The 26,257-nt window shown below is 34.1% G+C and overlaps 1 protein-coding gene across 2 annotated transcripts in view; it reads left to right on the top strand.

Moving 5' to 3' along the window:
• Positions 1-5,360: 5,360 nt before the first annotated feature.
• The window catches only part of LOC111399412 (putative ABC transporter B family member 8), a 35,503-nt gene continuing 14,606 nt past the window's right edge, over positions 5,361-26,257 (top strand). The window contains exons 1-5 of one of the 2 annotated variants that reach the window (XM_023026711.1): positions 5,361-5,466; positions 5,571-5,805; positions 5,887-5,941; positions 6,234-6,412; positions 13,888-14,345. In XM_023026711.1, coding sequence (XP_022882479.1) covers positions 5,596-5,805; positions 5,887-5,941; positions 6,234-6,412; positions 13,888-14,345 — 902 coding nt within the window. In that variant the 5' untranslated portion in view covers positions 5,361-5,466; positions 5,571-5,595. Of the gene's footprint in view, positions 5,467-5,486; positions 5,806-5,886; positions 5,942-6,233; positions 6,413-13,887; positions 14,346-26,257 lie in introns of those variants that run through there. The other variant, XM_023026710.1, reaches the window with a different exon arrangement.

Below are 26,257 nucleotides of genomic sequence, written 5' to 3'. Positions count from 1 at the left end.
TTTGACTTTATTATTTCTGTTTGTACATTTCTTTTTATTAATGATTTTGTATCACTACTAATTCCTTTCCACCAGTTTCTAACATTTCCTTCAAAAGATGCAATTAAAAAATCTATTCTCATTTCAGTATTTTTCCATGTATCATCTTTATTATATAAAAAGAATAATATTATTGAGTCTGCCCAAGTTATTAAGGCTTTCTTAGTATCTATTTTGCAATCTAAGTCTAATTTCGTTCCTCCATGGTTAACAGGTTTATCATAATTATTATTTAATTTAAATCTATTACTATATTTATTTCCTTTGGACGGTTGTTTATCTCTTATTTTATCATAAAATTGTCTATATGATTTATTATACATCGGAGCATAACTTTCATCTGGATCAATTGATTCTTGTTTAGAGGTTCCTACGGGATTATGTCCTCCTCCAGTATTCATTAAGATTTGGTATTCATCATCTATACTTTCTAAGTTTAAGTGATCAAAATTATCTATAAGTAGATCTAATTCTTCATTCATCTTCTTTGTCTTGATTTTCTTCAATTTTTTGTTTACCTAACANAAATTTTTAATTACTCTAAAAATTTCTAATACTTCTTTTATGTCTTTACTATATATTCCAACTATATTATCTTCTTCTATATATCCTTCTATATTAGAACTATATTCTACCTGATACCTTAGTCTATTATTATAAGTTTCAATAATTTCTAAAATCATAAATTTTATTTATTGTTAATATCTTTTAAGTAATTTATTTTTATATACTTTCTCATGATCTCTCTGGCTCTGATATCAACGGGATAGGTACTACTATGAGTGAACAAAAATCTAATAATCAATAATCTAATAATCACAAATCTAGTATTCTAATATTCTAAAAATTCTTTTATTTTTGTTTTAGTTAATTTATTTGTTATTAAGCGGATATAAAATTTTAATGTAAGGTTAAAAACTAATTTTTTATGTGCTTGTGGTAATCTATTTTTTATTGATCTTCTCATAAATTTTTAAGTAATTCTTCAAAATCTAGTAATGTTTGAGAATTTATAATATCAATATTTGTTATCATATCTATGTCTGTTCTAAAAGGTATATCGTATTTTGAGATATTTTTCTTCATTTTTTCTAATTTATCTATGATATCTTGGATATCTTTTATGATTATTGATCTTACGATTCCTTTAGCAAAATTTTCTAATAAGTTTTCTTTGAAACATTTTAATATTTCTTGTGATGCATATAATTGTTCTTGATATCCTATCTTATCAATTTCTTTTTCAACCTTAATTTCTTTTTTATTTTTAACAACCTTTTTTATATTATATGGTCCTCTCTTATATTTGGGGTTTTTCATTTTATAATTATTCATTAATAATTTTTTCAAATTTTTAGAAAAATTACTTGTTAATTTTTTAAGGACTTAAATAGAAGATTTTTATTATGAAGTAGCTTGTTTTTAATATTTGTTTAAGGGTATTTTAGGTAGTTTCAAATGTTTAGAAAAGTCAAGGGTCATTTTGGAAAATGACCTCTCCTATTTGGGTCAATTACATGTATTTCCCCCACAAATTAGTATTAATTTATTATCCACATATTTTATATGACATACAATTTAAGAACACTTCATTGTTAATGATAATCATTTAACGGTGATGTTTACTGGCTTTGAGTATGACTTTCAATTTTTCACCGGAAAAATTCCGCTCGTGACTTTTTAACAATAAAATCTTCGGTATCCACGATGTAAATGTCCAAAGCTGATTTTTTTAGTGTGCAACGAGTATCGTACAAAATTCTCTTTTGTCTTGAACAAGTTAAATTTTTGGATCAAACTGAGTGTACAAGGGTTCTGTAAAAGATTAAACTGAGCGTACAAACAGGTACTCAAAGTAGACTGGTCCCGCCTGTATAAAATAATGTCCAAACCCCATCCACTCCACCCCACCCAACCCATGTTGTGAGTATCTGTAGGGGGTTCTGTCCTGTAGTTCAAGCATCTTCCTAAATTCCTAAATAAGATTGGTAACAGGGTGTAAGTGTTGAAAAAGTCTCATTGTCACCCACATATAAAATTTGTGTAAATTATTATGTTCTTGAGGAAAAATAAATTCGACTAACAGACAACACTGTTGGATAAACAAAAATTAGATAATAAGTTGACATTTGACAATCATATCGTCAACACTCGTGTCTTTCTTGTGATAGTTTTGTAATATATTACAATTTTTTGTGCACGAAAATAAAACGCCTAATTCTATGTTAAAGAGCTTTTAAAGGTTTATCGTGCGTTTGGCATTCAAAAATTTCTCTATACTGTTCTCTCTCTTCCCCCCCCCCAGTGCCTATACATGTACTACTAATGTGGTTTTTGGAACTGACGCTACAACAGAGTTTGCTTTTTATAGTGTGTTTTGCATGTTGTAAAAAGTTTTTTACTGTATGCAGGTGAACCACGTGTAAAGCTATGCTGTAAATGCTTACCTCTTTTTACCGCATGCATTTCATGCCCTAAAAAAATGAAAAGCACATTATAAATACTAACTTTTTATGGTTTGCATACGCATGATGTAAATACTAACTTTTATATGGCATGCACCCCCATGCCATAAAAAGATGATATTTTTTACGATGTACTTTAATTGCAAGACGTAAATGTCCATTTAATTTTTTTAAAAATATTAATTTATTTGATTAAAAAACCTAAATAATTAAAGAATGGAATAATCACGTTTTCCATAAATTCAATAAATAAAAGTATTGAGCATTGTCCAATACAATATGCCAAAATGTAGACAACTATTGCAAAATAAGGGCTGGTCAACTAATTTTACCAACACATAAAAACCAGACTGATTATGAAATTGAATTGGCTGATCAATTGAAATTACTCATGTGCTCACATAACCAAGGCGCTCAAGAAAGAAGAGAGATACTTCCAATACCATTTAGATGGTTAATGATGTTACTATTTAACCATAGAAATTGAAATGAATAACACCCCATAGTGATATGAATAATTCATAAATGCTACATAAACAAGTTGAAATATAGGGTTAAAATTAGGCTGTACACATGTCGATGCGTAACTGGAGAGTTCCGGGAAAAAAAAAAAAAAGCCAAGAAGTTTTCTGAACAGGTGTAGGTACAACTGAAGTTAAATTATTATTGAGAAACATGAACTGCTCAAATGTATTCCGTAAAAAATATTGCTTTAAAAAAAAAAAAAGAATAAAAGAAAAACCAATTTAAACGGCGTGCTCAAATTTATGTCCTAAAAATTTCCAGTTTTTATCTTACATTTTTACGGTATTATACAATATGCACGTCATAAATAGTTAAATTTTTTTAAATAAAATCACAAATAAACCATTTACAGCATGCTTGAAAATTACGTCATAAAATAGACCAATTACTACGTGCACTAAATGTATGCCGTAAATACATCAAGTAATTGGATTATCACTGAACACATTTAAGACATCTTGTAAAAACATTTTTGTTATGGCATGCCTTAAATGCATGCCATAAACAAATGCCGTGAAAAGCTAATTTTTTGTTGTAGTGCGCTTTAACCTTAGTATATATGATGTCAATTCCTTGTGAACCGTTCAAACTAGACCCTAATAGAGTAGTCTCAACTAGGCTCAGTTAGGATTGAGTTGGATGGGAAGAATTGAACTTGATGCCACTCCAATATATGTTCGGATTGAACAAAGAGCTTGAAAGTTAAATAGAATAGAAAAGTGAACTAGTCACACAATCTCGACTAAGTTATGTTTTAGTGTTTTTGTCAAACTTTTAACTCGACTCTAGTTGGTCAAGAGAATGAGAGATGTTACTAAGCTGCGTTCCGTATTTGATAAAGTTGAGTATAAATTGGTATGTATTTGAAGTCCATTATTTTTTCCATTATATTGTCATATTGTGTGTTTAATTACTTTGAAATATAAACAAAAGACAAATTCTTGCATTTTTAGTCTAAGATATAACGATAAATCATACAAAATTTGAACCAAACACGTTTCATAAGTATCCTTGATTGGATTAATATACATGTACTCACAAACTTTGATAAAATGGATTACACACACTCACAAAAAATGCGAACCCCATATGAATTCAAAAATGCCGGCCGTGTGGTCCCCACCCCTATTGTGAGTGTAAGTAAGACTTTTTGTACAAAAGTGTAAGTACATGTAGCATGATCCTTCTCGATTAACCTGAAAATGAAAGGTGTTGCACAATTATTGCTACTTTATTTGAAATTATTCTTAATTTAAAAGAAAGCTTTCTTTAAAGCACCACCAACACAAAAGAAATTGGCTGAAGTAATAGCATATAGTAATGCTTTTTTTACTGTATCATTTGAATTCAAATTCTATATGATCCCATAGTTTTTTTAAAAGGAAAATATACTTAAGTATTGGCTCCAAGTTAAATACTGGAAAAAAAAGTTAAAGAAAATAAATATAGGCGCCGAGTTAATTGAGGAAATTCCATTTTGAAGTAGTTAAAAATTTTGGTGTTTGTGGAACCAGTCCTGCAAGTCCTTTTTTGGTGGATTTTTGTTCACGTGCATGCCACCTAAAATTATAAAATTGATGCAAATAAAGTAAATAAATTTTACAGGGAATTCATCGCTTCATATTCATCTCCTGCAACATGTATTAGATGTAGTAAAATTGAAGATGGCACACAAATTTATTCTTTTTTAGCATTAAAGATATTATTGCATTGGACTTGGAAAATAGTTAAGAGTTCAAGTCTTGCAAGTAAATATAAGTGCAAGAATTTTTATAAATACAATAGACTTTTGTTCAGTGAGATTACACATTCTTTTTGTGTAATAGATTACATATTTTTGTGTAATAGATTACATATTAGAGACAGTCCTTTTCTTCCTTAAATTCAATGATCCCAACAACAACTTAGCTCAATCATGCGTGCAAAGAAGTAGAGAAAGAGAGAACTGTAACTTAAAATAAAGTGCTCCTAGTAAAGTAGGATGAAGTTAGGATCCACAGCTGGGCAGTTGAAGCAAAAGAGGACCTTCTTTATTTTCCTTTTATGTTTATCTTATCATGGAGGTTAAAGAGTAAAATTACTATAGAAGACAACGTGATTCACCGGACCAATCGATCGATACGTGCAAGAGAGGCGTAAGAGTATGAAAAGTCGTGGAAACATGAGGGCTAATCGATTTTTCCATTATTGAAAGCTAAAGCTTAGATTCTTAAAGCCTTAAATAATGAATTATTGTAGACAAAAAAACAAGGATTGGTGGTATTGAAAGTGACTCTCACTAATACATAAAAGATGAGTGAAAAGTGGGAGACTTGATGGACTTTATATGGTCATTATTTCCTCTATTGCATGTATTAGTTCTTGGTTATTAATTTATGGTCAATTTGATAAACAAATATTCATTTTTTGCTTGAGGTTTAGCCGCTTTTTGGTTTAGGTAAAAATCATGTTCTGATTAGATTTTGATAAAAGTTGAATCCCATTAAAAATTAATTGTTAGCTTTGACATAGATCTTATTAGTGCTAAAATGTGTTCTTCGGACGCCAACTGAAAGAGAAAGGAGAGATGGCTGGGAGCCGGAGAACTTCGTTTTTCATTATATTCAGATATGCTGATTGGCTTGACATTTTGCTTGTGTTGATGGGCACATTTGGAGCCATTGGAGATGGCGTGTTACCAAACTGTTTACTGATTTATGTTAGCAAACTTTTCAATAGCTTGGGAAACAGTAATTCGAAGCAAAATCAAGAGAATTTCATGAATGGAGTTGAAAAGGTCAGCCTTAAATCGCAGATTCTCTCTTATGTTGAATTATATATTTCTTGATTCAATTCTTTGTTTTTGATCCTTTTGCAGTGCAGTTTATACTTTGTCTACTTGGGACTAGCAGTCACAGCTGTTGCATTTATGGGTGAATTTCTTCTTGGCCTTATTAGTTCTTGTAATTTTACATGGCATTATAAACAAGTGTCTTACATTTATGCTTGGTAAAGATATGTCTACCCCTCCCCTCACCATTTTTTTTTTTTGGTTTCTATCAATGGACAGGGTAGAGATCAGTGAAGGGGAAAATCTGGTTCTTGCGCTAAATTAAACTTAAGAAAAAATTAAAAGTTTGTAAAGAAAAGATGGATCTCTATTTTTCATTTTCTATGTACATCTAATGAAATGGTTTATTATTTTTGGGGGAAAAAACACTGCAGAAGGCTACTGCTGGAGCAAAACAAGCGAGCGACAAGTTTTGAAGATTCGTTACAAGTATTTGGAAGCTGTTTTAAGGCAAGAAGTTGGATTCTTTGATTCTCAGGAAGCAACTACATCAGAAATCATTAATAGCATTTCAAAGGAAGCTTGTCTCATACAGGAAGTTCTAAGTGAGAAGGTACATATGTGTATAGCTTGAAGGAAAAAAATTGTTTAGCCCTTGTTTGATGCCCTTGTTTGATTCTCCACTATTTCCAAAATATGTTTTTCTATCTCTTCTTTTCAACCACACATTTTTCAATAAAATAGTATTACATGCAAACCCTAAACTTTTCTATACTTTTTAACCACATTCTCCATCAATCTATTCGAAAATGCATTTTTCAATAAAAATGGGGCTCAAACGGGCTCTTATAAAGAATTTCTGGAATTGAATTGCTACTGCAGAGCTCTTTCTTTTTATTATTGAAGATGAGGTGTTGTTACCTCCTTATATAGTGAGAGGTGAAGAAATCAATATTACATTGAAACTACAACTGAAAAATGACTCATCTAATCTCTAAAATTAACTTCCCAATACTTTGAAAATTATAGGTTGAATAGAAATTCCGAAGTGCATTAATTCCAACACTCCCCCTTAATGCACTTAACTTGTAACTCCAATCAACCCTCTAAGAAAAAAGAAATTGTCTCTGGGAAGTGCTTTCGTAAGAATGTCTGGTAACTGCTCTTCTGTTTCGCTATACTCTAGCTGAATTTATCCATTCTCAACGGCTTCTTTGATGAAGTGATATTTTATTGCAATGTGAATTGGTACATTCATGATTAACCGGATTCTTTCCCATAGCAATTGCAGTTTTGTTGTCACAAAACAAAATAGTTGAATCGTGTTGCTTTTCCCTAGTCTTCAAGAACTCTTCTAAGCCAAATTGCTTGAGAAGTTGCCTTAGATGTTGAAACACACACTGCTTTTGCTGAAGATTGTGCTACTATTTTCTGCTTCTTCGATTCCCAAGAACAAATACCAGATCCAAGAGAGAAAACATAGCTAGAAGTGGACTTCGTCTCATCTAAGCATCCGGCCCAATCACTGTCAGAATAACCAATCAATTTTGAATTTTCCACTGTCTTGTACATGATGCGATAGACAAGAGTTCCTTGCAAATACCTCAAGACTCTTTTTGCAGCCCCTAAATGAGTTTGACTTAGCTCTTGCACATATTTGGAAAGAACACTTGCCACAAACATAATATCGGGTCTAGTGGATGTCAAGTGAAGAAGACTACAAACTAGACTTCTGTATGAGGATGCATCAACATTTCTTCCACAAATATCTTTTGATAATTTTTCGTTATAACCAGAGGAGTATCCACTGCTTTACCAGTGCTCATGTTAAATTTTTGGAGAATGCTTTTAGCATATTTTTTCTGACAAATAAAAATTCCATCCTTTCTTTTCCTTTAGAAACTTCAATTCCCAAGAAGCAATGCAACAAATCTAAATCACTTATTTCATAAGATTCCATCATATTCCTTTTAAATTTCAAATCACCAACATACATAGAGACAATAAGCACACTCCCAGCTTTGGATAAAACATACAGCATAGGCTCAGTTTGCTTCTCTGAAAACCATCTGAAATGAAGTGTTTTTCGATTTCTTCATACCAAGATCGAGGGGCTTGCTTCAATCCATAAAGATCTTTCTTCAATTTATAAACTTTCTTTTCTACACCCTCAACAATAAAGCCCTCGGGTTGTTTAACATCAATTTCTTCTTTCAGAACACCATTTAAAATGGTAGATTTAACATCAAGCTGACAAATTTTCTATTTCTTTTGAGCAGCAACTGCAAGTAAAGTTCTAATTGTTTCAAGTCTTGCAACACGAGAAAAAGTTTCATAAAAATCAATACTTGATTTTTATGTGAAGCCTCTTGCAATAAGTCTCGCCTTGAACTTCAGAATTTCACCGTCTTAATTAAGCTTTGTTTTGAAAATTCATTTAACTCCCATAATTTCTCTGTTTTTAGGACGATCAACAAGCTCCCAAGTTCAATTTTTCTCAATCATGTGCATCTCTTCCCTCCATTGCTTTAATTTTGCTGCTTCCACAAAACTTGCTGTTTGAATTATTGAGTAATTGTGGTTCTCATAAATTTCACTCAACATCCCTGTTCTTTTAGATGGAGAATCGTTAGATGAATCACCTTAATTTCTTGAAGAACTTGAAGGTGAAAGAGAAAGATTTGCTCTTGAACAACTACATATGGAACTTCCCGCACTTTCTTTTCTTTCCAATGCTACACTGCATCTTCGTGAAAAATTACATCTCTACTAACAATTAATTTGTTAGTCGCAACATTAGGTAATCTGTACGGTTTTGTGTTATTACTATAACCAACAAAAATGCATTTTTCACTCTTCTCATCAAATTTTGATATTTTTCAAGAGGAAAATGAGCATAACAAACACAACCGAAAATTTTGAAATGCTTTACAGAAGGTTTGATACTGCTCCATGCTTCAAATGGGATCATATTTTTTCCTACTTTTGTCAGACATCTGTTGAGTATGTAAACGGCAGATTTAATTGCTTCAACCCAAAATGTTTTTTGGTAAATTCTTCTCATTCATCACTGATCTGGCCATCTCCACGATTGTTCTATTTTTCCTTTGGAAAACACCACTGCTGAGGACTATAGCGAGCCGTCATCTACTTCCAAATACCTTCATTTTTGCAAAAATCTTCAAAATCATTTGCGGTGTATTCTCCTCTAGATCGCTTCGAGTTACTTGGATCGTTCTACCACTTTCGAATTTTTTAAACACCAAGGATGCTTCTGATTTTCCCTTAGGGAAATAAACCCATGTCATACAAGAGTAATCATCAACAAATATAAGGAAGTACCTATTTTTATTGAAGGAAATAGTTTCCATCTTGCCACAAATTTCTTTGTGAATTAACCCCAGCGGCTTTTTTGCTCTCCACGATGCTTGCTCTTGAAAATAAGTTCTCTGCTACTTTCCTGTGATAAACGCTTCACAAGGACTCATTTAGGTCTCCACTCCAGGAAGTCATATAAAAATTCTTCTCTTTCAACAGCTTCAACCCATTGAAATTCAAATGACAAAATATCATCAACAACTAGGCTTCTGAGAGAAAGAACTCCATATCAAAATTCAACTGGAAAATTTCTGTTGCTATTCATCTTAACATTAGCAATAACAACATTTTTTTGATCACAAATTGTGCAAGACCCATCTTCATAATGAACAAAGTAACTATTTTCGATGAGTTGTCCAAAATTAAACAAATTATGCTCCGAGTCTGGAACATAAAGATCATCGCAAATGTGTCTAGGACCCTTTTTTGTTTTAACAGATATAATCCCTTTTCCCTTTACATCAATAATTGAACCATTCCCTATTTGTATCTTTGAGGTTATGGACGAATCAATATCCAGAAAGATTTTCTGATTTCTTGACATTTGATTACTACAACCACTATCAAGATACCATGTGCTGCATTTATTTTCAAAAGTGGACCGATAAACATAAAACAAATTTCCACAATCTTCTTCTTTCGAAAAATTCACTTGAACATTTTGTCTCTACATTTTTTTCAATATGACCAAATTTCTTACAGTAGTGGCATTGAGGCTAACCTTGATGCCAACAATCAGATGTACTGTGATTTGACTTTTCACAAATCTTGCAAGGAGGACTATTGTCATCTGCACATTTATTACTTTTCTGGTAATATTTCTTACTTAAATCTCCCCTTTTAAACATCTTCTGATTACTCGAATTCTGCTCATTCTGTAAATTTCCTCTCTTTTGAAGCTGTTGTGACTTCATTGAAAGCTTTGATTGAAAAGCACTCTCGATGTGATGCTCATTTCACCTTAATCTTCGTTACTCATGTGATTCTAATGAACCAATCAATTGTTCAATTGACAGCATTTCAATGTCTTTTGATTCTTCAATCGCAGCAACAAGAAGATCAAATTTTTTCTGGTAGGCTAATGAGAATTTTTTTCAACAATTTTCTGATCAGACATCTCTTTGCCAAGGGTTTGAATTTGATTTACCGCTCGGACGACCTCAAAAAAATAATCCTTGACAGATTCTTACTCCTTCATTTTGAGATTTTCAAACTCCACACAGGGATTGGAGTTTGATTTTTCTTGCGTTGCTATCACATTGAAACTTTTTCTCTAAAATCTCCTTGTCCTCCTTTGCAGTATTGGCTCTAATAATTCTAGGAAAAATGGAAAGTGAGATTGCATTTTGAGTTTGTTATGAAACGGGGAGGCAATATGACCCAATATGAAATATATGATCACATACAGAAAACAAGACTAAAGACAAGAACTAGATTGGCAGAGGAACTTAGTATTTTATTCAACAACCAAAAGAAAATAATATTGTTACAACAATTCAGAAATAACTAACTGAATAAAGACTACTATTTGTAGGGGACATGTTAAAATCCTAGAAGTAATCTAAAAGATGGAATCTAGGTCAAAATACGCGTGAAACCGACATAAAGAGAAAATCTCGTGTGGCGTTATCGATCGAGCGAGAGCTCGACGACATGCAGATGACAACTCCCTGCTCCAAAAACTTGCCTACTGCTCAAGCGGCCAGCTAGCGAAAATGCGACGACTTTCTTCCCGATTCTTAATTTTGATCTCTTCAAGACCACTTCAACTAAAACTCCAATACCCACTAGAATTTGGGTCAAACTACAACTAAACTCCACCTTGAACTAAATTTTGGTGTAACGAATGAAACTCCAAAATTTCTCCACATGGAAAAATAAATCCGACTTCAACGAAACAACTGAACTCTTCAACCCGAACCAAACTTCTCCAATCACACAAAAAATACTCTTCCTCTTCTACAGTATCCAACCGGGTTCCCAAAAATTTACGAAGAATTTAGAAATTACCAAAAGGGGTTGAAACACGCCCTATAGCAGAATTAACTCTCAACGCTTTCACCGAAGGCCCATTGCTAGTCTCATCAACTTCAAAAACTCCAAAAGTATGCACAACCAAATCAGCACTCCCGTACCTATCTCGAATGGGTCTATCCCTAGTAGTTGAATATGATGTAACCGAGGACAATGGTGGCAAAACGGAATTATCCATATCCTCCAAACTCGACCGAATAGTATTTTTCAATATGGATCTAGAGCCAAATCCCAGAAGTACTGTACCAAACTGCATATCCACCGAAGGTACTAAACCTCTGCTGACTTTTCTTCACCGATTCTGCCCAGCCTTGGAAGATGACCTTCAAGACTCCACCTCTTCTTGAGAGTGTGTACTTTTTCGAATCAAGAATACTCAATAAAATTAGATTCTTCTTCAAATTTGGAATATGTCGAACGTGTTCAATTGCTCTACATGTTCCATCTACCAGCTTCAATTTGATCTCCCAATGCCAGCTACCCGACAAGCTCTATTGTCATCCATAACAACGACACCTTGCGTCACCGTTTCATAGGTTTCAAGCAAATCCCGATTGGGATACATATGGAACGCACAAACTGAGTTAAAATTCACTCCTCATCAGGTTTGGATTCCATGTCAGTCATCACCGAGAGATCTCCATAATTCAAATAGTCCTCAGCTATGTTGGCCTCATCCGAAGTGTTTGATTGCTTTCTATAATTTGCAGTCGAAGTACTCTTATTCTGCAATTTCTCGCAATCTCTCTTAATATGTCCTTTCTTCTTGCAATAATAGAAAACTTGGTTATTGAAACTTGACCTTAACTTATCCCTTCGTCGATCACCATGAACAATAAGACCTTTTCCATCTCTGAAATCAGATCTAACTAGATGCTTCATCTTCTCCTTTGAGAACAAGGCATCATACACATCTTCAATGATGAGCATGTCACGACTATAAAAAATGAGTATGTCACGACTATAAAAATTAGTATGTCACGACTATAAAAAATCGTATCCCTAAACAAAATAAACGAAGCAGGTAGCGAACACGACAGGATTAAGGACAAATCTTCATCATCATAATTTACCTCCAATGTCTCCAAATCAGCGACGATCTCCTTGAACACAACCAGATGATCTTCCAAAGATTCGCCTTTTCCATGCGATGAGAATACAACCTTTGTTTCAGTTGCAATTTGCTCGTCAGACTTTTAGTTATACACAATTGCTCCATCTTTAACCACAATGCAGCTACTGTTTTCTCCTTCAAAACGCCCTGAAAAATATTGTTAGAGAGATGAAGATGAATCTATAAAAGTGCCTTACGAGCCTTCAATTCTTTCTCCTCTGTTGTCCAAGTTGTGGATATTTTTTCAAATCTCAACAACGAATCATCCAAATCCATCTATGCCAACACAACTCGTATCTTCACTTGCCACAACGAAAATCTTGTATTGCAATATGAAAGCGAAATTCATACTTCATGGTTGCCATCGATGACAAAAAAACCTTAAACAAAAAAATCACAACCAATGACTCTGATACCACTTGTTACGAAACGGGAAGCGATATAACACAATATGAAGTATATGATTGCACACGAAAAATAAGACTAAAGAAAAGAACTAGATTGACAGAGAACCGAGTATTCTATTCAACAACTAATGGAGAAAATAATACTGTTACAACAATTTAGGAATAACTAAATTGAATGAAGAGTCTATTATTTATAGGGGACATGTCAAAACCTAGAAGTTAACTAAAAGATGGAAACTAGATCAAAATACGTGTGAAATTGACATAAAGAGAAAATCTCGCATGGTACTGTCGCTCGAGCGCCATCTAGCATTAGGCAAGCGGCAGTCCTGTCGCTCGAGCGAGAGCTCGATGATAGCTCCCTGCTCCAAAAGTTTGCCTACTTCTCGAGCGGCAAAATGCGATGACTTTTCTTCCTGATTTATAACTTTGACCTCTTCAAGACCACTTCAAGTAACTTCAATACCCACTAGAATTTGGGTCAAACTACAACAAAATTCTAGAGAGTGCTTTTGCATCTACCATTCTTTCTACGTTAAGTCTCAATTTGTCTATAGCAGAAAGTAAATCAACATCTTCTGGTTCTATAAACCCTAAAATAATGATATTCCGAAGACCTTCAGAAAGCAATATTTTTCTCATTTTGATCTTTGAATATGCATAATTATTTCCATTAAATATTGAAAGCATCGATTGTGATAGAGAACTAATTTCTCCAGCAGAAGATGTCACTGTTTTGAACCCAATAAATCAAGCGCTACTCTGATACCAATTTGAAGGAAAAAAAAAAATTATTTAACAAGAATTTCTTGAATTCAGTTGCCATTGTAGAGTTCTTTATTATTATTATTATTATTATTATTATTATTATTGGAGATGAGGTGTTGTTACCTCCTTATATAGTGAGAGGTGAAGAAATAAATATTACATTGAAACTACAACTTAAAAATGACTCATCAAATCTCTAAAATTAACTTTCAAATGCTTTAAAAAGTATAGTTTGAATATCAATTCCAAAGTGCATTAATTCCAACATAGCTTTCTATTTCTTGATCTTTACAAATATCTAATTGTAGGAATCTGAGAATTTTCCATATGAAAAATGAGAAAAGCTGGAAAATTCTTGGCCCCTCTAACATTATTAAGTTATTATAGGTTCCCAAATTCTTGATGAACATGTCAGCATTCGTCTCAGGACTTGCATTTTCAGCCTATTTCTCATGGAGATTGTCTTTGGTGGCGTTTCCTACAGTACTTCTCTTGATCATTCCAGGAATGATTTATGGAAAATACCTTCTTTACTTATCCAAAAAGAGCTTCAATGAATACAGCAAAGCAAATTCCATTATAGAGCAGGCATTAAGCTCCATTAAAACTGTATACTCATTTACTGCTGAGAGAAGTATTATTGAAAAATATTCGATAGTACTGGACCGGACTAAAAAGCTCGGAATGAAGCAAGGAATCGCAAAAGGTCTTGCCGTAGGAAGTACTGGACTTTCTTTTGCAATATGGGCTTTACTTGCTTGGTATGGAAGTCAACTGATCATGCACAAAGGAGAAACTGGAGGAAGAATTTATGCAGCAGGACTTGCCTTTGTCATGGGTGGACTGTATGTTAATTCTTCATCTCTAAATGTTCTATTTTCTATTTTTATTTTAATTTTATGTTTTTCGATTATCATTAACACACCATGGTTTGTTTCTATTTCCAGCTTCAACACACTCTTTGATTGTTAATTTATGCTTGTTAAGTAAATAAGATTCTAGAAGCATATACATTATTTACTTAATGAAATTCTTGTAAACACTAAAGTAAATTAATGTAAGAAAAGTTAGACCTTTGACCCATATATATTTTGATTCAACTTAAGAGTATTATCATATGTGTAGTAGACTAATATAGATATGTAAGATGTTAAGAGATAAATCTCACATTGGTTAAATATTGAAATACAGACCAATATATAAGAATTTGGACTACTCTTAAGGTTCATTTAGCATGGGTTTTCAAAAGCAAAAGGAACTTTTGAGATTTAAAAGCTACTTTTGAACATGTTTGGCGAATTTTATAAAAACGCTTCTAATAGTTAGAAGAATTTTTAGAGGAAGTTAGTGTTGGCGTGAGTCATTACAATCACAAGAAAACAGATACCTTAGCTGTATGCCAATATTAAATTCCTTAATTCTAGGATCTACCATGAAGTCAGCCATGTGAATTGTATAGGCTAAGAATAGACCCTAAAATTATTCCCCCTTGTATCTATATGTTCTGTGAATGGTCCAATGGAATGGACACAAAAAAATAAAAAATTACCAGAAAACTCATTGTCTGACATGGTATCAGCGCATGGTCTTGGTTTCCTGTGACCTGACTGAGAAAGGATCCCATACAGCTCAGAATCCATGGCTGACTCCACTGAGTTGGTACAGCCACCAAACACTCTTGCTGACTCCATTCTTGACAACCTTACGAGCAAAATGACAGAGGCTTTGACAAAAGCCCAGACCACCTCACAATCACCGATTCCCCTACTGTACTGATCAGCATTAAGTTGGATGGATCCAACTATGCCCTATGATCCTAGGTGGCTGAGATGTACATCTCAGGCAAGGATAAGCTGGGATATATTACCGGAGATTCTCCTCAACCGCCTGAAACAGATCCGACATTTCGTAAATGGCGTACTAAGAATGCGATAGTGAAAGGATGGTTGATAAACTTAATGGACCTATCTCTGGTCGTGAATTTCATCAGCTTTCCAATGGCCAAACAGGTGTGGCTCTCCATTGCTATTACATAGTTTGATAGTGCTGATACTTCACAAGTCTATGATCTCCGGCGTAGAGTAACTCGGATGCTGCAGGGAGGAGGATCAATTGAAAAATAGTACAATGATTTACAAGGGCTTTGGTGTGAGATAGACTTCCGACATCCTAATCTCATGGAGCGTGCAACGGATATATAAAAATACAATTCACTAATACAGGAGGAAAGAGTCTACACTTTCTTGGATAGATTGGATGACCGACTCTATAACATTCGGAGTGATGTATTCCAACCAAAGCCATTTCCCACAGTCGAGCAGGCTTATGCAAACGTTCAAAGGGATGACTCTCGTCAAGCTGTGATGGCATCTAGGACAAAGATTATAACCAGCGGCACTGTTATGGCCACTAAGAGCTCGAAAATTGGCCAACTACCAAAGCTGGTGACTGGGAAACACACCACATCTTCCAAGTTAAAGGGCCTATCTGATGGAGAAAAGTGTAAATACAGTGGAAATACCAAACACACTCGTGATACCTGCTTCAAATTGCATGGGTATCCCAAGTGGTGGCATGAATTGCAAGCTAAGAAGAAAAGAGACACCACAGCACTTGAGGAAGGCAGCGGCAAAGCTGCTGTAGTCACGGTCGAGCCTCAACTCTCACTTATCCCTCTAACCGATTCTTCCACTTCTATGGATCGAAGTAACTGTGGACAAGTTTTTTGTAGTACTAATTCTCAGAATGCGGGTGCTTGGATTATAGACTCTGGGGCTACACATTATATGACTTATAATCCCAAGAACTTCTCACATACAACTCAACCACGGCGGACCTGCATTGCTAATGCAAACAGAGTTTCATATCGAGTCACAGGGGCTAGAACCGTGCCATTGTCACCCTCACTCTTCTTTTCTAACACTTTCCTTGTTCCTTCATTATCAAATAAATTAATTTCTGTAAGTCAAGTAACGGAAGAACTCAACTGTGTAGTACTAATCTATCCTACCTTTTGTCTTCTTAAAGATGTTCTCAGCAAGGAGATTATTGGGCATGGTACTAAGAGGAGGGGGTTATATTACATAGATGATCTCAGCCGAGGAATAGCACATCACGTGCATCATCAGAGTAGTAAAGAATGGGAAATATGGTTGTGGCATCGTCGCTTGGGGCATCCATCATTCGGTTACCTGAAGCACTTATTTTCGAATTTATTCTCACATTTAAATAATGTTGAGGTTAAATGTGATACTTGTATTTTGGCTAAGAGCCATAGAATTTCCTACCCTGCAGTTTGAATAAAAGTACAATTCCCTTTGCTCTAATACAATCTGATGTTTGGGGACCTTCCCCAAGAATTACTCTATCTGGTCATTGTTGGTTTGTAATTTTTGTTGATGACTGCACCCGAATGACGTATTTTACCTTATGAAGACCAAAGATGAGATGTTTCCAATATTTCATGCTTTTCATGCAATGAGTCGAAACCAATTTTTAGCTAAAATTCAAGTTCTTTGGTTAGATAATGGAGGGGAGTTTGTCAATCGCCATTTCCAAACATACTTCTAGCAGGTCTCTTCCATGAAACCTCATGTTCTCAGACCCCACAACAAAATGACGTCGTCGAACGAAAAAATCGCCATATCTTGGAGACAACTTGTGCTCTTCTCCTCGACATACATGTTCCAACACATCACCAGGATGATGCAGTGGCTGCCGCTGTATACCTACTCAACCGCATGCCCTCCAAGGTCTTACACTTTAAAACTCCCCTGCAAGTGCTCTCCTCTCATGTTCCCTTTCCCACTGTGCTGATGCTCTCTCCTCCTGTTTTTGGTTGTTGGTTTTTGTTCACCTCCACAAAAATCAACGTACTAAGCTTGATCCATGTGCTGTCAGATGTTTGTTCTTGGGCTACGGGGTACATAAAAAGGGCTACAAATGCTTTGATCCTACTACTAACAGAACCTATACCACAATGGATGCTACTTTCTTGAATTCGAGCCTTTCTTCTCTCCCGTGGTGCCCAATTCAGTCTTCAGGGGGAGTCTATGGATGAAGAGCTGCATTGGTTAATAGCAGCTCCAGCTACCACTAATGACAAGAGATAAACGGAAGAGCATGAAATTGAAGTCAAAGGAATATAAAATAATGAAACGACAAAACTGCAGCATGTAGACATAGCCGAAGTTGGTAGTGAAGAAGTCTAGTCAATGGAGAGTCTATAAACTAAGAAAGTCAAGAACCCCTTCCCTCTATAGTACCAGACTCTCCTACTGAGAAGAATCCTGAGGTAACTACTGACCCGAATGCTCCTGTAGAATATGTTCTACCTTTCAGGCAAAATAGATGAAAGCCACTTAACAGATACTCCCTTGATGAAGAAGAAAAGAGGTCTAAATACCCCATTGCGAATTATGTATCCACTCAAAATTTATCTGGACCCATTAAGACCTTCACAAAGACATTATCTTCTTGCCATATTCCAAATAGTGTGGAGGAAGCCTTAGCCGATCCTAAGTGGGGCCCATGCCATACAGGAGGAGGTGGAAGCTTTACAGAAAAATAATATGTGGAATTTGATATCACTGCTTGAAGGGAAGAAGATAGTGGGGTGCAAATGGGTGTTTTCAATTAAATACAAAGCTGACGGATCCATTGATCGATACAAGGCAAGGCTGGTGGCAAAGGGGTTCACACAGACATACGATATAGATTATATGGAGACTTTCTCACTAGTAGCAAAACTAAATACCATTAGAGTTTTACTATCTCTTGTGACAAACTTAGATTGGCCACTACTCCAGTTAGACGTGAAAAATGCCTTTCTCCATGGCGATCTTGAAGAGAAGGTCTATATGGATATCCTGCCAGGCTATACATCCTCTTCTGGAAATAAGGTTGTATGCAAGATGGAACGAGCATTATATGGGTTGAAACAATCACCTCGGGCATGGTTCGGATGATTTAGCCTAGCTATGAGAAAGTATGGCTTTAATCAAAGTAATGTAGATCACACTCTCTCCTTAAAGCATCGGCAAGGGAAGGTGACAGCTCTAATTGTTTACGTAGATGACATGGTTATTACAGGGGACGATGACGAAGAAATTTCAAGACTACAAGAGCAATTGTTAGTGGAGTTTGAAATGAAGAATCTAGGTGGACTTAAGTATTTTTGGGAATATAGGTGGCAAGGTCACGAAGAGGCATTTTCCTGTCTTAAAGAAAGTATGTGCTAGACCTACTTTGTGGTGGGGCTACTAGAGTGCAAGCCAGCAAGACATTCTTATAGCTCAAAATCACAAACTCACAGAACACACGGACCAGGTGCCTACGGATAAAGGAAGTTACCAAAGATTGGTGGGAAAGCTTATTTATTTGTCACATACTCGCCTCGATATTGCCTATGCCATAAGTGTGGTGAGCCAATTTATGCATAATCCGAGTGACGAGCATATAGATGCGGTGATCCGAATACTTTGCTACTTGAAATCCTTATAGGAAAAGGGGCTGATGTTCTCTAAGAATAATCACCTGAATATCTAAGGGTACACAGATGCAGATTGGGTAGGGAATATTTTGGACAGAAAATCCACTTCAGGTTACTGTACATTCGTGGGAGGAAATTTAGTTACTTGGAAAAGTAAAAAGGAAAAGGTAGTAGCTCTGTCCAGCGCTGAAGCCGAATTTAGGGGCATGGCAAAAGGGCCGTGTGAACTGCTATGGCTCAGAAGGTTACAAGTGGAGATTGGCTTTGGTCCTAGCATGGAGATGGAACCTATTTTGTGACAATAAAGCTGCCATCGATATCTCACAAAATCCTATCCAGCATGATCGAACAAAGCACGTGGAAATAGATAGGCGTTTCATTAAGCAGAACCTTGAGGAGAAGATTATTCGATTTCCTTTTGTCAAGTAGGAAGATCAATTGGCAGATGTACTCACAAAGGCAGTCTCTAGTAAGAACTTTCATAACTCCCTAGACAAGTTGGGCATTAGAGATATTTATGCACCAACTTGAAGGGGAGTGTTGGAGTGAGTTATTAGAATCACTAGAAAATAGATACCTTAGCTGTATGCCTGTATCAAATCCCTTAATTCTAGGATCCACCATGAAGTCAGCCGTGTGAATTGTATAGGCTAACAGTAGACCCTGAAATTATTCCCCCCTGTATCTATATATTCTGTGAAGGGTCTAATGGAATAGACACGAAAAAAAAATTACTACAAAACTCACTGTCTGACAGCTAGTCCAATGTAATTTTCTCTAAAGCACTTCTAGAGTAGAAAATGCTTTTAAAAATTAGTTCTCAAACAAAAATTAAGGTAGCTTCCTCCAAAATCTCTTCTATTGAAACCAAAACCAAAAGTAAAAGCCATTACCAACGGCCCTTAATAAGATTGAGATTTTAAGATGGAAACCCTATGTTTTAATATGGTTTCAGAACCCATTAAACTCTAATGAGTAATTCGATCCGATTAAGATTAAAAAATAGACAATCGGATTTCAAGATTGGTTTGCTCAAGAGCCACCATCTTGCAAAGGTATGTTTAGAAATAAATCTCATATCGATTAAGTATCGAAATATAGACCAACACATAAGAGTTTAGACAACTCCTCTTAATAAGGTTGATATTTTAAGATGGAATCCCAAGTCTTAATATATAATACGTGTAACATGTTTTTATATAATTTCCATTTTAGTTTTATGAGATCCTATATTGTTAGAAATATAAACTTAATTTATAACTTAAGTTAATTCATGCATCATTATTTACTAATTGATTGATGTATTTTGATATATTCATGAATCATTTTAGGAGGAAGACTGTAATAATGGTGAATACATGTATTAGATTGGTACATGCTTTGTAAAGCTTATAAAAAGCTTATGATTCAAGCATTGCTGTACAAGTCAATTCAAAAAGTAAAAGTTAGATGTTCTCTAGATTGTATCCTCTCATCTCTTGGAGTTATGTCATCTCCAAGATTTCAACAAAAGTGGCATCAGAGCGAGATTATAGAAGTATGAGAAGAAGAGATGGCAAATAATAAATCTCTTCCTTTTCCTTGACTCTTAAATGACAATTATATTACGTGGTGTATTTGTATGAGGGCATATCCTGGAAGTCAAGAATTATGGGACTTGATGAAGAGAGGTTTTGAATTTCAAAATGAAGTTAGCTTGTCTCAAGCCCAAATAGATTTACCGCAAGCAACTAAGAGAAAGGATCAAAAAGCTCTTACTGTGATTCATTAAGCGCTTGATGATACAATTTTTAAAAAGATTTCGAATGCTATACTACAAGACAAACATGGAACATTCTTGAAAATACCTACAAAGATGCGAGCAAAGTCAAAAAGTTCATTGCCAATCTTTGAGGGGAGAATATGAAAGGCTTTCCATGAAAGAGCTAGAGTCAATTTCTTATTACACTTTACGAGTTTTGGTAGTTGTCAATGAAAGATATGGAGATGAAATGAATGATCTTTAAGTGATTGGAAAAATTCTATGATTTTTACATGAAAAATTCAATTTTATTGTTGAAGAATAATAAGAGCCAACGAGGGAGAAGATGTGGAAGAGGAGATAGAAATTACCAAAATTCACTCGATAATTAAGGGAATTATCAACAATTATATGATTTGAGAGGACGAGGAACACAAAATTCTCAAAGAGAAGGAGAAGAAAAATAATGGTGGAAGATATGATAAGTCCCAAATTGAATGTTACAATTGTTACAAAGTTGGGCATTTTGCATGGGAGTATAATTATAAAATTATTGAGAAGCAGTCCAATTATGTTGAAAATAACGAAAAAGGAGAAGCAAAATTAGCCTTGGCATACAAAGTGCAAGGAGGTAAACATGCTCAATATTTAGATGAAGGGTAAGTAACCACATGTATAGAGACAAATCTATTTTCATGGAGCTTGAAGATTAAATGACCATGTCACTTTTGGAGACGCATCAGAGGTTGAAATCAAGGGAAAAAGTAAAATTATTATTCAAATGAAGAATGGGGAACGTCAATATATTTCTAATGCCTGTTATGGTCCTTCTATGAAAATAAATACTTTGAGTTTGGACCAACTTTTGGAGAAGAGATGTGACATTCGAATGAGAAATCAACAAATGACACTTCGAGAACAAAACGGGAACTTGATAGCTAGAGTTCCAATGATAAAGAACCGAATGTCTTGTTTAACATTCAAAGCGGAAAAGTTAAGTATATGAAGGCATGTATTAAAAATTCAACATAGCTATGGCCTTTGAGACTTGGACATCTATATTTTGATGGTTCGAATCTCCCGGCAAACAGGAACATGGTGAAGGGACTTCCACATATTCATCATCTAAATCAACTTTGTGAAGGATGTCTCTTTGAGAAGCAATCCCGAAAGGCTTTTCCAAGAGGAACTAGTTACCGAGCAACAAAATTTCTTGAATTGGTGCATACATATTTTTGTGGCGCAATCAAACCATCATCATTTGGTAAAATAATTATTTCATGCTATTTTTTGATATTTTCTTAAAAACTCGGGTTTTTTTTTTTTTTTTTTTTTTTAAAAGGTTTTTTTTTTTTTTTTTTTTTTTAAAAGGTTTTTTTTTTTTTTTTTTTTTTTAAAAGGTTTTTTTTTTTTTTTTTTTTTTTAAAAGGTTTTTTTTTTTTTTTTTTTTTTTAAAAGGTTTTTTTTTTTTTTTTTTTTTTTAAAAGGTTTTTTTTTTTTTTTTTTTTTTTAAAAGGTTTTTTTTTTTTTTTTTTTTTTTAAAAGGTTTTTTTTTTTTTTTTTTTTTTTAAAAGGTTTTTTTTTTTTTTTTTTTTTTTAAAAGGTTTTTTTTTTTTTTTTTTTTTTTAAAAGGTTTTTTTTTTTTTTTTTTTTTTTAAAAGGTTTTTTTTTTTTTTTTTTTTTTTAAAAGGTTTTTTTTTTTTTTTTTTTTTTTAAAAGGTTTTTTTTTTTTTTTTTTTTTTTAAAAGGTTTTTTTTTTTTTTTTTTTTTTTAAAAGGTTTTTTTTTTTTTTTTTTTTTTTAAAAGGTTTTTTTTTTTTTTTTTTTTTTTAAAAGGTTTTTTTTTTTTTTTTTTTTTTTAAAAGGTTTTTTTTTTTTTTTTTTTTTTTAAAAAATCGTGTTTTTTTTTTTTTTTTTTTTTTTTTTTTTTTTTTTTTTTTTTTTAGAGAGAAGTCTGATGCATTTGAGAATTTTAAGAGCTTCAAGGTCATCATAGAAAATCAAAGTGGATACAAGATTAAAGCTTTATGCTCGAATCATGGTGGGGAATACATTGGCAAAATTTAAAAAAAAACTTTATGAAGAACATGGAAAACATCATTCTTTGATTGTTCTTATGTCACCTCAACAAAATAGCATAGCAGATAGAAAACAACTGTCATGGAAATGGCAAGAAGCATATTAGAGACCAAACAATTGTCAAAGGAATTTTGGGTTGAAGCTGTACAATGTGCTGTGAATTTACTTAATCAATGCCAACTAAAAATATAAAACATATGACTCCACAAGAATCATAGAGTGGATTCAAGTAAAGTGTGTTACAAGTTTTTGGAAGCATTGCTTGTTCTCATGTTCTAAGAGAAAAGAGGAGCAAATTAGATGACAAGAGTGAGAAATACATCTTTACTGGCCATGATTTAAGATCGAAAGGTTACAAACTCTACAATCCGAAGAATGAGAAGGTGATCATTAGTAGATATATCGAAATTGATGAAGATGGCATCTAGGATTGGAACAATCAACAAGGTGAAATTTTAATTTCTTTCCTTTTGATGATATTGAAGAAAAAATTGGAGAGGTTCCACCTCAACCAACACCACCAAAGACTCTATCATCAAGTCATGGTCATGATACACCTTCATCATCCTCAAGTGATGGGCCTCAAAGATATAGGAGTCTTCAAGAGATTTATGATAATACCTAGGAAAAACTCAACATCTGAAGAATTAACTCTCTTTTGTCTTTGTCGATTACGCAATTATAAGCTTTGATGATGCCATTCAAAATGAGAAATGGAAGAAAGTCATGGATAAAGAAATCAAAGCCATTGAAAAGAATGATACTTGGGAGTTAGCCTCACTTCCTGATAGTCAAAAGCCTATTAGAGTTAAGTGGTTTTCCAAAGAAAAGAAGAATGCAAGTAGTGATAGTTGAACAATACAAAGCAAGATTAGTAGCTAAATGCTAAAGGAAAAAAACATGGTGTTGATTATGATTAATTGTTTGCATCTATCGCTCGTTTTTAAACAATTAGATTGATTATCACCATGACAGCATAAAATAGATGGAAGATTCACCAAATGGATGTAAAATTAGCCTTCTTAAATGAATTTCTACAAGAGAAATTAATTACCTTGAGAAACGGCACGAAGACAAAGTGTTGAAGTTGAAAAGAGCTTTGTATGGTTTAAAACAAGCACCAAGGGCATGAAATTCAAGACTCGACAAATTTCTTTCAAGGAAACAGATTCATTAAATGACCTTATAAACATGCTCTCTCTATTGAAAGGTCAATTCTAATGGTAATATCTTAATTGTGGATGATCTAATTTTTGCAGGCAACAATTTAAATTATTCAATGAATTCAAGAGAACTATGGCCAAATAAATTGAAATGTCTAATATTGGGCTATACTACATTGGCATTGAAGTAAAGCAATAAGAAGATGGAATTTTCATTTCTCAAGAAGCATATGCTAAAAAAATTCTTGAAAAGTTCAAAATAGATTATTGCAAGCCAGTTAGCATCCCCTTTGATTGTGAAATAAAATTATCGAGATTTGATGATGGTGAGAAAGTTGATTCGACTCTTTACAAGAGCTTGTTGGAAATTTAGGGATACTTGACATGTACAAGATCTGGTATTTTGTTTCATGCTAGTTTCGTTAGTCGATACATGGAGAATCCGACCATAATACATTTGAAAGCCATAAAGAGAGTTTTACGATACATCAAATGTATTATTCACTATGGTTTATTTTATTTATATTCCAATAATTTCAAGCTTGTAAGATATAGTGACAGTAATTGGGCAGAAGATATACAAGTGGTGATGTATTTTTCATAGGAGATACGACTTTTACATGGTCTTCAAAGAAACAACCTATTGTTACACTCTCAAGTTATGAAGTAGAGTATGTTGCAATTGCATCTTGCATTTGTTACGCGATTTGACTTCGCATTTTGTTAAAGAAAGTTCATTTACAACAAGGTGATCCAACAAAATTTTTTGTTAATAACAAGTCAGCATCTTCGTTGGCTAAAAATCTTGTTTTTCATAATCGAAGTAAGCATATCATGAAGTATTACTTTTTTTGAGACTCTGTTGACAAACAATACACGAAGTTAAAGTTTGTGAAGTCTCAAGGTCAGATTGTTGACATTTTCATCAAGCTATTGAAGATTGATGCATTTGTGAAGTTTCAAAGTTTGCTCGGAGTTACCATACATCAAGTTTAAGGGCAGGTGTTGAAATGTATACTTGATTTTTAAATTAAGTTCATTCATGCATGTTGAGATACGTTGTACTAGTTGATTCATGTATTTTGATATATTCTTGAATCATTTTAGGAGGACAAATGTAGTAACGGTGAATACTATGATGCTCAGACTCTTCAAAAATGGAGAAGTGTCCATGTCGATACAACATGACACGGATACTGACACGAGATATGGATAGGATCCTTGGTTTTGCACTTGGACACGGCAGCAAAAGGGAAAAATCGGCGAAAGACGGGGAGTTGGGGAAGGCTGAGGTATTGTAGAAAGAAGCAGTTGAAGGAAAAAGAAGAAGAAGAAGACGAACAGTTGTAGAAAGAAAAATGATGGGAGGAGCTGAGGAAAACGATTGATATCTGCCCTAATCTAGTGTGGGTTTTGGACCAATTTTTTAATGTGGGTCATCGACCCAATTTTTAATAGGGAAGAGTTCACATCTCAGGTGTTAAGTTTACCTCAAATCAAAAATCAGATAGATACTTTTAAAATTCAAAAACTAGGTTTATATTTAATTAATTAAAATATTTATTAAATGAAGATAATAAAGTCATACTTACACGATTAATGGTCAAATATTCATAATTATAGGTCACAAATTTATTTATTAGTCACATATCGTCAAATTAATTGATCACAAAATTATTTCGTGGTCACAAATCAAAATTTTGTAAATCACATATTATTTCGAGGTCACAGTTCATTCAAATTACAAGTCACATTGTATCTATGAGTCACATATGTCACAGTTTATCGTTCACAAATTATTTTTTAGTCACAGACATCTAATTGTCGGTCACAGATGCCCCCACTCGTCACCGCCACCGCAACAATCACTACCGACATCATCATCAACAACACAACAATGGTTCGACACCACTGCCTCCAAAACCACCATCACCTCACCAACACAAGCATCGCAACCCCTTGCCACCACCATCATGGGCACCACTGTGCCGATAACACCACCACACCATCGCGCCCACACACACCACCACCGCACCACCCACAACACACTACACCAGTACCATTTCCTCTATCTCTATTTACACCACCCCCACCAAAGAATCCACAAGCCTACCACCACCACTTAAAAAACACAATAAAACACGCCGAAAAATCACACCAACACGGCAACACCACACCACAAACACCACCGCACATAACACCACAACACCGCCACCACCATACCATATCTGAATCCGTCGTAAAGCGAAGCCATTCACAGAGCTTTCATCACAAAACAACACCT

This window comes from Olea europaea, chromosome 9 (assembly GCF_002742605.1).
Source record: "Olea europaea var. sylvestris chromosome 9, O_europaea_v1, whole genome shotgun sequence".
NCBI classification, from domain to species: domain Eukaryota; kingdom Viridiplantae; phylum Streptophyta; class Magnoliopsida; order Lamiales; family Oleaceae; genus Olea; species Olea europaea.
Note: the sequence above shows the minus strand (reverse complement) of the source record. Positions and strands in the feature narration are given on the sequence as shown.